This window comes from Channa argus, chromosome 16, assembly GCF_033026475.1.
Source record: "Channa argus isolate prfri chromosome 16, Channa argus male v1.0, whole genome shotgun sequence".
NCBI classification, from domain to species: Eukaryota; Metazoa; Chordata; class Actinopteri; order Anabantiformes; family Channidae; genus Channa; species Channa argus.
The window spans coordinates 20,653,489-20,666,703 of NC_090212.1; the positions used below are offsets into that span (position 1 = coordinate 20,653,489).

General features: G+C 44.1%; 1 protein-coding gene across 1 annotated transcript in view; it reads left to right on the top strand.

Moving 5' to 3' along the window:
- Positions 1–6,917, top strand: part of LOC137101758 (potassium voltage-gated channel subfamily H member 5-like) — a 116,308-nt gene extending 109,391 nt beyond the window's left edge. The window contains exon 13 of the mRNA XM_067480548.1: positions 1,056–6,917. Coding sequence (XP_067336649.1) covers positions 1,056–2,144 — 1,089 coding nt within the window. The 3' untranslated portion in view covers positions 2,145–6,917. The remainder of the gene's footprint in view (positions 1–1,055) is intronic.
- Positions 6,918–13,215: the final 6,298 nt, after the last annotated feature.

Genomic DNA, 13,215 nt, shown 5'->3' on the forward strand with positions numbered 1-13,215 from the left:
ACATGGGACACAAAGATAAAACCTGCCAGTGTTGGAAACTTGGTTCGAAGCTTTGTATCTTAAGCTGTTTTCAGGTTCATATGTTAACACTGTTTCTGTTTGGATGCACTTTGTGTGTCATTTCTGATGCAGTTTGGCTTTGAACATGCTGTATTTGCTGATGTTAATATGAAGTGAATAAAAGTTAATAGGATTTCATCATATTTGATCATCAGCCCAGTTGTGACTGGCTGTTCTCTTCGTTTGGAGACAAAGACACTCTGTTCCTTTCAGTAAAATCACACACACAGCGGTGATAACTTTTCAATTACTTTTAGTCCAACCACACTGTACCTGTCAGAGTTAATTTGATTAAATGTGTTAATCTTGCAGCTTTGGCCTCCGGGTAGTTGTGGAGATTCAAAATGATTGACATGGTGTCTTGACTCCCCCAACTCGCATCCTCTCTTCTTGCTGAGAGCAGACTTTGCTTGAGTCGGCTCTGGCAGCTCTCTGCAGCAGGAAGTTCAGTATAAATGGGTCCAAGGACAAAGTTTAGCAGGTAAAAAAGCTCGGTTTGGGTAGAATAGCGATGGACAGCTAGGACGGGCGATTCCCCTTGCTCCCAGGTTTAACTCAAAGAGTGACTCAGCTGGCTATCTTTGGGAAGCTTTATTATTTTAACTAATAATAAGACTTTACTAGCTGGATGGCTGGCAGGGATTTCTGTCATTTCCAATGTAATTAGTGTGTAAGAGGAGCCAGGAGAGAGCCTGGCACCAGACTTGCGCTGAATAATACAGGGGGAGGTGTAGGAGCACTGATGGATAATTTAACACGGATCACCAGAAGCCGGATGCACTTTGCAGTTACCTGAGTGTGCTGCAGAACGATTGTGACATGTGCGTGTACTCAAGCACATAAAGGCCAGAGCAGATTGACAGATTTCTCGTTTATTCTGATTGTTGTGGAAAATAGTTTAACTCAAAGTGTCAGAGAGAAGATTATTCTTTACGGTATATAAAGTGCCCTCTGATAAGCATCACATCGCTCTTTCCTGTGTGTTTCCCCTGCAGATCATTTTCCGTAAGATCAGCGAGGTGAAAAAGGAGGAAGAGGAGCGGCAGCGAGCGAAGAACGAGGTGCAGCTCACCATCCCGCAGGACCATCCGGTCCGCAAGCTTTTCCAGAAGTTCAAGCAGCAGAAGGAGCTGCGCAACCAGGGAGCTGCAGCTGCCTCACAGCTGGATCTAGAGAAGAACCAGCTGCACATGGAGCAGCACCTGCACCCTCACAGCTTGCAGCTGGGCCACTCCAGCCTGCAGCACTCCCTGCCTCTCAGCCTGCAGCGGCCGCACTCCTCCCTGCAGAACGGGGCCCTGCCCAGCAGCAGCGTGCTGACCGTGTCTCAAGTCACCCCCATGCAGAGCTCGCTGGCATACAGCCAGCCCAGCGATCCTCCCGCCAAACAGAACAACTGTGACATCATGGAGCTGCAACCCAGCTCCGCTGGAGGGGGGGGTGAGCAGACGGTCAGGCTCAAAGTCAGCACCAGCCCTGCGCTGGCAAAGCCGACCCCCAAGGCGGGCGGCTGGATGCGCCTGAAAAATAATATGGCCCCCATGGAGGCCCGAAAAGAGGGGCTGAACAACAACGTGAAGGCCGTCTCTGTGGAACTGCTCTCTCAGGAGGGTAAAGGCCAGGAAGCAGGGGGCAGTAGGGATGTGGAGGAGGGCGGGCTGTCCACCAACAACCCCCTCCGCAAGACAGACTCCTGTGACAGCGGCATCACCAAGAGTGAGCTGCGAATCGACCGGGCAGGGGAGGCGCGTACCCCTGCAGCGGTGACCCCCCTCCTGCACAACCCCCTCCCCGGACCGGGGTCACCTCACCCTTTCTGCCCCATCCCAGAGCAGGCCCTGCAGGCCGCACTGCATGAGACGCGGCTGGAGCTACGGGCGGACATCCAGACTCTGGGAGGGCGATTGGGCGCATTGGAAAGTCAGGTAGCCGAAATTCTTAAACTGCTGTCGGACAAAACGCGCCCGGCCACGGCGGCGGCGGCGCCCGCCTCCACCACACCCAAAACCAAAATCCAACGTCAGGACATTTTCACCGTTTCCAGGCCTGTTTCTCCAGACGCAGAGAAGGATGAGGGGCTCTGAAGAGAGCTGAACCAGTGGTGTAGAAGGTGCAATAGCAGGGATCAGACGGCATGTTGTACTGCTACATTTACAATTCTCAGTTTTTGATGGATCCACGTCTGTCAGATCTAGTTACACCACTGGCCTCCATTCTTTACATTTGCACACTTAGCTCCAGGTCACGTAACCTGGGCCCCGGTTTTTTGATTGTATATACCTCTCTATGCATGTCCAGCTGGATTCTGGCCTGCCAAAGAAACAACTGAACGTACTTATTGCCTGTATATTATGCAGTTGACTGCATGCAACTTGAGTTTAAAGAGACATTTTATTGAGCTACACTGTACATATGAATATTTTTCATTGATGATTTACAATGTGGACATTCAGGGTTTGCATACTGGTAGCACTATAAACATTGAATAACAAAGGGGTTTTACTTGCAAAGGGATTGTGCATGGATCATTTCTAAGTAGAAAAATCAAAAGGGACGGAGGGTTTGATTTGATTTGTTTTGCCTGTGAGATGAAACGGAAGTTTGATTTCCAGATGTGACAGAGCAGCTTTCCTTAAAACAGGGAAGGTATTTTAAGTTTTTTTTAATATTAGCCAGTGATTTATTTTAAAAACATTAAATTTTTTTTGCTGCTTATAATAATTTCTACTTCAGATTTTGGAAATGTCCTCAGATGCCTCATTCAGATGTCTGCTGAACCCCAAATGGTTATTTGGTTAGAATCCTCCTTGTGTCTATGCATGGCTTGGGGACACTGGCTAGAATATTCTGAGTGTTATATCTTTGTTATTATGTTGATTAATGAAGGAAGGTGTGTTTTTTTTTGTAGTTGTTGGTTTTCGTTGCTCAGCATGAATCAGGGATGGCAGAATGCACAGTGGGGGTAAAGCTGGGATGAGAAGACAGCTTTGGGGAAAGCATAGGTCACGGAAACGCCCACTCAGCACAGTGGCATGTAATCCCACAGCGCCAGCGCACACACACATCACACCATCAGTGAAAGACTCACTGACGTTCAGTTAACAACAGAAGCTTCACTGCGAAAAGCTTAGCGTAATTCAAAATGGAAAATTGAAATGGAATACTTTTTGCATTCGTTTTTCTAAGTCTGCATGCAAAGGAGTAGTTTTATGCTCCGGGGTTGCGACCATATATATATAGAAATCGGTCGCTCCAGGATTTTGCGGAAGCTTTTTATGATTGTTTAGTTTTGTTTCTTTTTCCTAAAAAAAAAAATTGTGATGCATGTTGCAATGTTTTTATGAATTTACAGGGGCTTCGTTGAGTTATTGGTTGAAATCGCAACATTGCAAATTCCTGGAGTGACGTGTGTGTGTGTGTGCAGGTGTGTAAGAGCCAACACACATCCACTTTTCGTGCACACGTAACACATGCACAGTGTGATGGCATCTCTTGATGGGCCTGACCATGGAAGATGTCTCTTCAGAGAAGGTTTTTCAAACATTGTCCCTCCTCAACCTGCTACCCATCACTCACACACGCTTGATGGCATTTATAGAAGAAGAATGAGGCAGAACACACATGTACAGTGGCCATGATGGGAACCTTAAGAGAATCTGAAATGGCCTCATTTGTAATTCCTGCTTTATGACACGATCCACCGGTTGGAGCGAGCGGACGGGAGGCCGGAAATGAGCTGATGAAAGGCAAATTTCAGGTCGAGGAAGACGCCTTCGGTGGCCATATTGCATGTCATTAGCACTTAGCAGGCAGTTGGCTGGATTTCTAAACGGGATTTGTTGTGACACTGGAAGTGCTCTTTCGAAAAAACGAAGAGCTAATGCTAATAAAACATTTTGGAAAGACCAACCGACTGACTTCTAAAAAGGCGATTATTTCTCTGCATCCTGACCCCGGCATAACGAGGCGTACGTGCACAAGTTTACCAATGAGGTAATTGTCAAAAATGTGGAAAATCTCTCCAAGGCCTCGCTTGCATTTGGCATATTTATTTATTTTTGTATCGTTACTTTGAATGATCTCAGTTACAAGTGAGGGCAGAGTGATTGTCTCTTTTTTTAGAAAATAGAAAATAAAGTGAAACGAAACCTCCGTCATTCACAGCCACCAGAATAAGTTATATTCTAGCAATGCGTCCACCAAACCTGCAGTGAGATCTACACGTTGTTTCTCTCCTGTCGACAGACTGGAAAACCATCAGAATGAATAACTTTGCAATTACGGACGACGAAGATGAATTTAGGAATTAGACTCCTGTCAGCGTATGCTAATCGGGTTTAGCTCTGAAGAGAAAAACAGTTTGAATGGCCTGTGTTGTGCAAATGAGAAGGTTTTATTTAAATGAGAGTTTCTGAGCACACGGAAACCGACACGCTTGGCGTGAAGTCGCTGTCACTGCCGGGACTCCTGTTCTCTTTGTTGGCCACTGAGCAGATCCCCTGCAAGAATCGGGGGTAAGTGCCTTGCTCAGGGGCACCTCGGCAGCAGTTTCAGGCAGTTCGGCCTCCAGAAAGAGAGTCAGCGGATTTCTGTAGATGCTTCACATCTTTATCTTAACAGACATATTCTAGTATCACGCAAAGCTATGCAACATTTGATTTTTTTGAATTCTATTTTATTGTGTTGTATAGTGTCAGGATTTGGGAAATGACTGCAACTATCTGTATGTGTATTGAATGTGTGTATCCACCAACTAAGCTGAAGAATTGATGGGCATTGAGTCTAACAGTTTATTCTCCAGAGGACGATTAGTAAATAATAACAACCTTTACAAAGACAATAAGCTACAAGTAAAATATAACGGTTAAAGTTAAAAATGATAAAAAAGCGTAATTGCACAAAAGCCCAAGAGAATGTAATTGTGTCAATTAAAGTCAGGGGGCTCGAACTTCAAAGATCGGGGCTTCTCTGGATTTTAGTGTCCACATAGAAACTCGTAACAGGGGCCCAGGCTTGTATCCGGTTAGCAGGGTGGTGAACTGTGCCGGTTCTGAGACCCACACAGGAAACCGGGAGAATGTGGTCGTGCTTTGTTTCATTGGAGCTCAGATCTCTTGTTTGGCCAACACCGAGCGTCCGTACGTGATCTCTGTGGACAAGGGGTCCAACTTTTTAGGGAACACACCCATTAAACAGGCAAAGTGCTGTCGGAGAAAGTGAGCGAGGCGTTTTGTTAGTTAAGCCACAAAATATTCAGTTTGCAATTATGTTCAGTCAGATGATCAGAGCGTATTTTCAATGCAGGTGCTTCTAGAAGGTTCACTTTCAGTAAGCATCTTGCCACTCATCACTGATCTGTAGTCTCGTGCTTCCAGTATGTTCGATAAATGAAATGATTTGCAGCTCGTCTCCGGGGATCTGCAGATGGTAGCTGCTGAGGGATTCTGGTCTCAGATGAGGGTTTTTGTAGTTTGATGATCTGTGTGAGACTCACTGGGAAACCTGGAAATCCCTCACTGATGGGGGCTGCAGCTGGACCTGGACACAGTTTACCTGAGCTGTTTGTGGGTTTTTACACACATTCGCTGATTCCCAGTGACAGATTTTCCCGGTTTTCTGCCGAAAAACAAAATGCGGGTTGGTTTTGTTTAGCAGCTGCTCGATGTACTTGTCCTTAAAAGTCTTCTGCTCTTAAAGTTTCTCTTAACGTGACATTTCAGGCCTTCACACAGAAAATGTGCACATCCACTGAGAGAAACACACGGTCATTGACAGACGTTTCAAATGACAGATTATCAGTGTTGTGTTTGATCTCACGTTCTTCTGTGATGGTGATAAACCCAACTTTCGGCGTTTAAAAACATTCATAGCTAAAAAGAAAAAGGTTTCCTTCAGCAGTTCGGGCCTCTGGCTTCCATCCCGTTGAAGTTTCGCTGTCAGCGAACTCGCCTGAAACTGCTGCAGCTTGTCAGGTTGTGTGAGGAGACGGGCAGCAGAGAGCTCATCCCTTCTCCCTTATTTTATTAATTTGACAAGAGAATGAAGGGCAACTCCTCGTGTGATCTGAGCCCTGCACACACACACACACACACACACTTTTTTATTTTTTTTTTTTTACATTTTTCCTCTTGAATGTACACCAGCCCTCCTCAGCACTATCCCTGAGTTGTCACTGGGAGTGTTGGTGGTTTCTGTCTCCTTTAGTTTGTTTACTTCCTGCTGGACGTCCAACTTTCTGAGGCGTCCTTTCCCTCCTATCCGTCTTTGTCTAGAAACTTTTAGGGGCTCCTCTTCCATCCCACTTCTCTTTGAAAAGCGCCGCGTTCTCCTTCTGCACCTGTTTCCTCTCCTCCTCGCTGTCTCTCGCCTTAACTCCTCTGATCCTCCCCTCTCTCTTTCATCCTCCCCGCTATGACATCACGCCCCCCTCAGCATGCCGATGACGTGCAGTCTGTCTGCTTCCTACAGACCGACACCGTGCATCCACCTCTCCGGGGACACGGCGGCCACGAGCACAGGGCCTCATTTAATAAAAAGATCCCTCGGCTTGATTCAGTCCCCCTCGACAGTCTTTTCCTGGGTAGCGGCAGATATTTTTATTCTTTCACTTAGCTCAGAAAACCAGGATGAATTTTTCATCAGCCGCAGCTTTAGCTAAACGTTGGATGGTTTTAATAAACAGAGCCCTTTAGGAAGTCTCCCTTTTCTTTTTTGTTTTCTATTGGAATGTTTCAATTTCTACAGTTTTTGTTCGAATGATGGATCAGCACTGAAATCCCACACTGACTCATGTATTGTTTTACAGCTGCACACCTAAGCTGTAGTGTCAGAATAATAAACAGCTGTCTGGGATACTCTCCCCGGTGTCTCTGTCTCTTTGTCTGTCTGCATGTCCGCTTTTAGAAGCGGCTTCCTCTGCACTCACTTTCCGAAAGAGGCACTGAGTCTGATCAATAACCCTCTTCATTGATCGCCAGGAGCTGCAGCAACATGCAGGACAGTTCCCACAGTCCTGCCGAGCCGTGAGGCACAAATTCACCAAAATGTTTCATTCATTTGAAAAAGTCGAAAGTATATTTGTTTACATTCTGCGCTCAAGTACAAAATGATTAATTCAACTTCTAATTTACCCTTTAAACATCTTCCTTTAAAAAGAAAAATGACACAATATTTCACAAAAAGCAAAGATTAGAGGGGCTAATGGATTATCACACAAACAAGGGCCAAAATTGTGTTGTTTTATTTCTGTCCTTTTAGTTGATCTACAGCCAGTCAGGTTAAAGGTGTCGATCTATGGAAAGACCCCGACCCGACAGTACCACTGCACTGGCTATGAATTAGAAAACAGGGAGTTACTTTCTACCAAATGTTCTGATTAATTTAAAGTTAATTTGTGGATGAAAAATGTTGATCATTTATATAATAACTTATTAAACAGTTGAAATCTAAAAAAGTTTTTTAAGCACTATAACCAGTTAATCTTCAGACACAATAACTTCTGTACATTTAGAAAAACCCTCCCGTGGTCAGTCCTGTCCTGAACTTCACCATTACGCCACTATTGTTTAACTTCCTCCTCGTCAAGAGCGTTCAGTCCTTTGAAGGACACACCTCATTGGAATGTGCCAGCCCCTGATTTAGTGCAGCTGACTCCTGAATAAGCTTTGTGCTGCTTTTGCATTCACAGGACGCGTTACACTAAAACTTTAATAAAGGTATAAATGTTGCATCACCAGTACAGTCAAATAGGATTCCTTCCTATTTGACTGGCAACCATAGACCCTAAAACTACGGGTCAATGAATAACAATAAAGATAATAATAATAAAGATTTTACTGCTTTGCCTTCCTGCTCAACGACGGCTGAGTCTGAGGTCAGAAGTCCATGGTGGCGGCGCTGGAGAGTCTGTTCAGGTATTTCTTTGCAGGCTCCTCTTCTTCTTATACCAACTGCTTCATCACAAGACAGATATAGAATCTGAAAACTTCAAGTCTTGTACTTTCATCCCGTCTCGCAGCTTAACCTTTCTCGACACCTTTGGTAATATTCGTTCTTCTTTTTTTCATCCTGCCACGGTTTTTCTTTGTGCCTTTGTGACCAGAATTGATATTAGAGCTTCCTTTCGGCGGCTCTCTACGAGGATCAGCACCTGTAAAATGAAATGATCTCCAGTCCCACTTAAACACAGAATCTCATTAAGATACTTTGACAGCTCAGAGGTGTTTACAGACTTAAAGTCTGCGATTGGTGTTTTTTAATAAAAAAGCTGATGCCAGTCATTTCAGGCAGAGTTTTCTGTTAATCTTTCCATCCATTAATCTGTTTGACTAATCGAATCAGGCGTTTCTCTGACATCAGGGACCATTTGTGGTGTGAAAGGCCCTGGATTCTCTGCGGCCAATTACCGGCAGACAGCAGAATTATCACGGTTAGTTGACCGTGGATGGCGAGTGCTGACGGCGAGCCAAAGGAAAAACAGAGGAGAAATTAGGCTGTCAAGACTCAGCTGCCGCTTCAGCCGACCCACCTGCGGCTCTTCCCGGACACACGAAGCCTCGGCTGTCTCCAAAAGGTAAAGCTGAGCCTCATTGCAGTGTCAGGATGGAGCACATGCTTATCCCTATTAGCATCTCATCACCGCTCCTGAAAATAGAGTGGGGGAGACGCACTCTTTCACCCAAACTGACACCCGTCAGCTTGGGAAGTGCCAGCAGATTCTCTTGGAAAACACATTTAATTGCTGCTGGTGAGAAGTGAAGGCGGGAAAGGTTTTCTCTCACCTCCAGTTTGAAACCACTGTGCTTTTAAAGCTCATTTACTCCAGAATTGTTTCTTTTTAGTGTCAGTCAGGATGTGTGGGTGTTGCTATTTCTCTTTCTCTTTGTGTGAAGCTTCAGCCGCTTTTTCACTCAGTATCTTTGGCTCTTTTAAAGCCAAAACAATGTCACTGCTTGAACACATGATTCCAAAATGCAAAAAAATTGACTTTGTCTGGAATTATTAAGCAAATTGAATTTTATAGTATCTGTTTTATTTTATTGTGTCAGCTCAGCTAAAATGGAACAAAGAGTCAATGCAATGGTTTGAAAATAACCGTGAACTTTGGAGACCAGCTGTGGAATTGATGCCCTTTCTGGATGCAGGAATATCTAACGTCTGTCTGTAGATGCATCGACAAACTGACAATGGTTTTCATACAGCAGGGGTCCCGCAGCCCGTGGAGCCCTGCCTGAGGGGGCCACAGATGATGGGCTTTCAGCTGTGACATCTGATAGGCTGAGATAATCATGTGATATGGAAGACCATCAAAAATATGACCGGGCCGGTCTTCACACATACATTTAATGCCTAAAATTCAGAATGAAAACAAATTGCGTGTTTGTAGCAGCACAGTGGTAATGCGATATTTATAAAACTATCCACTCCGAGTATCGTGTGGCGAGTATCAAAGTATCGATGCCAGAGAATCGCAGGAATAAACTGTACTAGACTGTAGGTGAGAGTAACCCCATCATCAGCCTGCACACAGTGGCCTTATTCTCCATGTGGAACTATGCACAGGGTAGATTTAGTTCATGAGTGGCTCCTTTTTGTGCTGGTGTTAATTGTGGCTGCACAGTAATAAATTTGGTATTTTGTTTTCTGGATATATACCAATATGTATATGAAGAATTTTGGGTTAGAGTTGAAAGGGCAGGTAGTAACTGTTGGGACATTTACCAATAATAGTAACTTGAGTACTTGACAACTGAGTAATAATGAAACTGAAAATAGTCACTTCAAGTAAATATTTCATTTTATTTCATTTCTTTATTTTTATTTGCATTAATAAATATCTCGGTTAAACGCATCTTCCTTTGTGTTTGCTGTTTATTGGTGGTTCACTACTTCAAAAGTCTAATTGAGAAGGGGAATGGACACATAGCCATGATGTAGTCAGTCACCGGCTAATTAGTGTAGGTAATCAGAGTACAGTAAGTAAATCAGTCCTGAATCAGGATGAATTACTTTAAGTCCCGGACTAAACGCAGAATGAATTTGAGTTAACAAGTCTGTTTCATTACGTTACCACCACTTAATTTTACACGCAAAAGTGTAACACGCAAAAATAAGTTGTTAATTAAGTAATTACCAACATTATTATTTCAACAAAACCCGTGAAAATACTGTAAGTTTATGAATTAAAGTGATGTTAGATCAGTAATTTTTTTAAATTCATTGACGTCCTCCGAGTTACTTTACAATGTCCCATCAGCCATTTGAACTCTGCTCACCCAGCGTCGGCGTTTCCTTCTGGAAACACATCACTTTACATTAAGAGTCGACATGTTGTCTTTGGAAATTATTGCCTTTTTTTACTAGTTACATTTTTCACAGCCTCCCAACTAAACAGGGAGGGTTATTTGAAACAGCAACATTCGTTTAGCTGCTCATGAAAGGCAAATATCAAAGTTTTCAACTAAACTGGTTAATTTGTCACAGCTGCCTGATGGAGAGGTCACACACATTTATTATTCATGCATTCATGTAGCGTCATTCTTTCCTGGTCCTCAATGCGGATTCAGCTGGATGGCGAATTTCATATCAGTGGTCACTGTTGAATAGGCCTGAGACTTTACACTGTGTGAAGTAACCGAAATACAGAGAAGGACGTACGATAATTCAGTAAAAGCTTGCAGCTGACAGAATGTCATTTTAGCACGTTTGTAAAGATTTAGTTGATTCACTGCAGTATATGAAGTGAAGCCTGGTTGGGGGGTTGCTCAAATCACGAGGCAGCTGTCTGAAAGGATGCATTGGATGAAAATGTGCAGTACAGTGGTGGAGTGATTAGTGCTGCCGCCTCACAGCCACAAGGTCCCTGGTTGAATCCCGGCCTTTCTGTGTGGTGCGTGTGCAGGTTTCCTTCAGGGTTTCGCTCCCACGGTCCAAACACATGCATGTTCGGTTAACTGTTGCCTGGAAATTGTCCATAGGTGTGAATGGTTGTCTGTGCATGTCTGTCTTTGGTGGCCCTGACTAAGCAGTGGTAAGTGCTGGTAAGTGATGAGCTGCAACTAGAAATAATAACTAGGTTATTACATCCTCTCATATCAACTATGCAAAACAAAAAAGTAGTCAATATGATGTCGTCCCACTTTATCAGACCTGAACTGGGACAGTCTCTTAGTCTTTTAAATATGAGAGCAATCCACTTTATGAAAGGGGACCACCTGAAGGGAAAAGGGGAAGATCGGCTAACTGTCGGAGAACTGGACTAAAATGTCTCTTAAGTGTTGTTCCCCAGTGTCTCTGCCTCGTTAGGTTCCAAATTGAATCTGTCCATATCCTGCAGCTTAAGGGAGGTTGTTAGGGAAGGGAAGATGTTCCAGGACCAGTAACCATCCCTCCTGTTCAAACTTGAAATGAATAGATCATTTCCTAAAGTCCCCCCCACCCCCAACCCCCCCCCCGTCCACAGTCCTTTTTCTCTGCAAAAAATGTAACTGAAGTAGATCTATGTTCCAAAGTTAAATTCCTTTCAGTAATAAAAATATGTCTTTGTGTTTCCAGTGGCCAAGATATTCATTCAACGTGACTAATGTTCTAGATTAAAACATACTTTATATTGTGTTTAGGAAAACAATTTTTGCATGTAGGGAGCGCTGTGAATCTACAGTATGTCCCAAAGACAAGTATGGACAGGAGGACTGATTACCTGTCTCAGTGTTGTTTGAGACACATTAGAAGCTGGGAATCTATCATTTAGGAGCCGTGTACCTAGCCAAACTTAGCACGTAGCATTAGCATAATTTGTATTTCAGACAAAATGTACTGACTGTGACAAACTATTCCCATTTGTCTTGAAATTAAGGTTTTGACACAAGCAGTATTAACGAGTCAGAAATCTGGAATGAGCGAGACACGAGCCAACTGCAATGTGATTAGTAAGAGAAGTGTTGTTATCATTGACTTCAGTGATGTGGTACCATCGTTGTTACATCGAAGATCACGGGGCGATAGATCCTCTGACTTCAATGAAAAGATCACAGAGGAACGATATTCTAGTCTGTCTGGGATCTGAAGGGGTTTGATGGACCTCTGCTGTGCTCAGGAATTAAAATTTCCACATAAGACGAGACGTACTGTACATGTCGAATTGATCCCTGGGGGGAGTTGGGTAATTGCCACAGCAAAGAACAGAGATGTGGAGTGAAGAACCCAGAGGAAGAGGGACGAGCAGAGGCAGCGAAGGAAAATAGAAAGTGTTCAAGTTCATCACAGTTACACGGTTTGGTGTCTACGTTGAAAAGTTGTATTTTTTTCTTTTTTTATTCCAGCGCTCGTCGTGATTACAGTGATTTCATTTGATTCTCCTTGACACCGTTGGCTAATGACCAGGGGTCCTGTGTGCTGGTCTGGAGAAATATGAGTGCGTGTGTGTGTTTGTGCATTTAATCGTATGTACGTGTGACAGTGCAGGATGTACCTGCAGTCACTCGCGGCTCCTGTTCATATTACTGTGTGTGTGTCATATGTGATATGTCACCTGTTTCAGACATGTAAGAAAATCTGTCGGATTTCAGTGGATTACATCATCACCACGAGGCGGAAGCAAAGCATGCTGGGAGGTGATCTAAGGGCCGGGTCAGCGCCACATCACGGCTGTAAGTAGAAGTAAGTAAGAGAAGTTTTATACAAAGAGCTTGTCGTTGGACGCTCTGGCCTAAACAACTTGTGATAAATATTTCTTGACGACAGTTGGTCCCATCTGCCCTGTGCTTATGTGCGGCGTCTTCAGCGTTTGCCAGTCACTGCTCTCACTGCTGCCGGCTGTTGCTTGCCAGGAAATGGTTCCAGCGAGCAACGTCTCGTAAAACCACACATTTCTGTTTGTGCACAGATTAAAACAAATGACAGACAACGTGTTCGTCACTTCACTTTGCTGGATGTATTCTGAACCTTTGGAAAGAGGCCAGTTCCGATTCGGCTTAGTCAGATCCGGAGCTTTAGATGCTTCGCGTTCGTGTTCGTAAGTGACATGTTGTTCCCTCCAACAGAAGTTTCTCCAGAAATGTTCATCAAACCAGTATGAAACTTCCTCTTCTCTCCATTGAGCCCACTCTGTGTTGTTACGCTCCTGTTTTTTTGGTATTTGTTTTAAACCGGACTGTG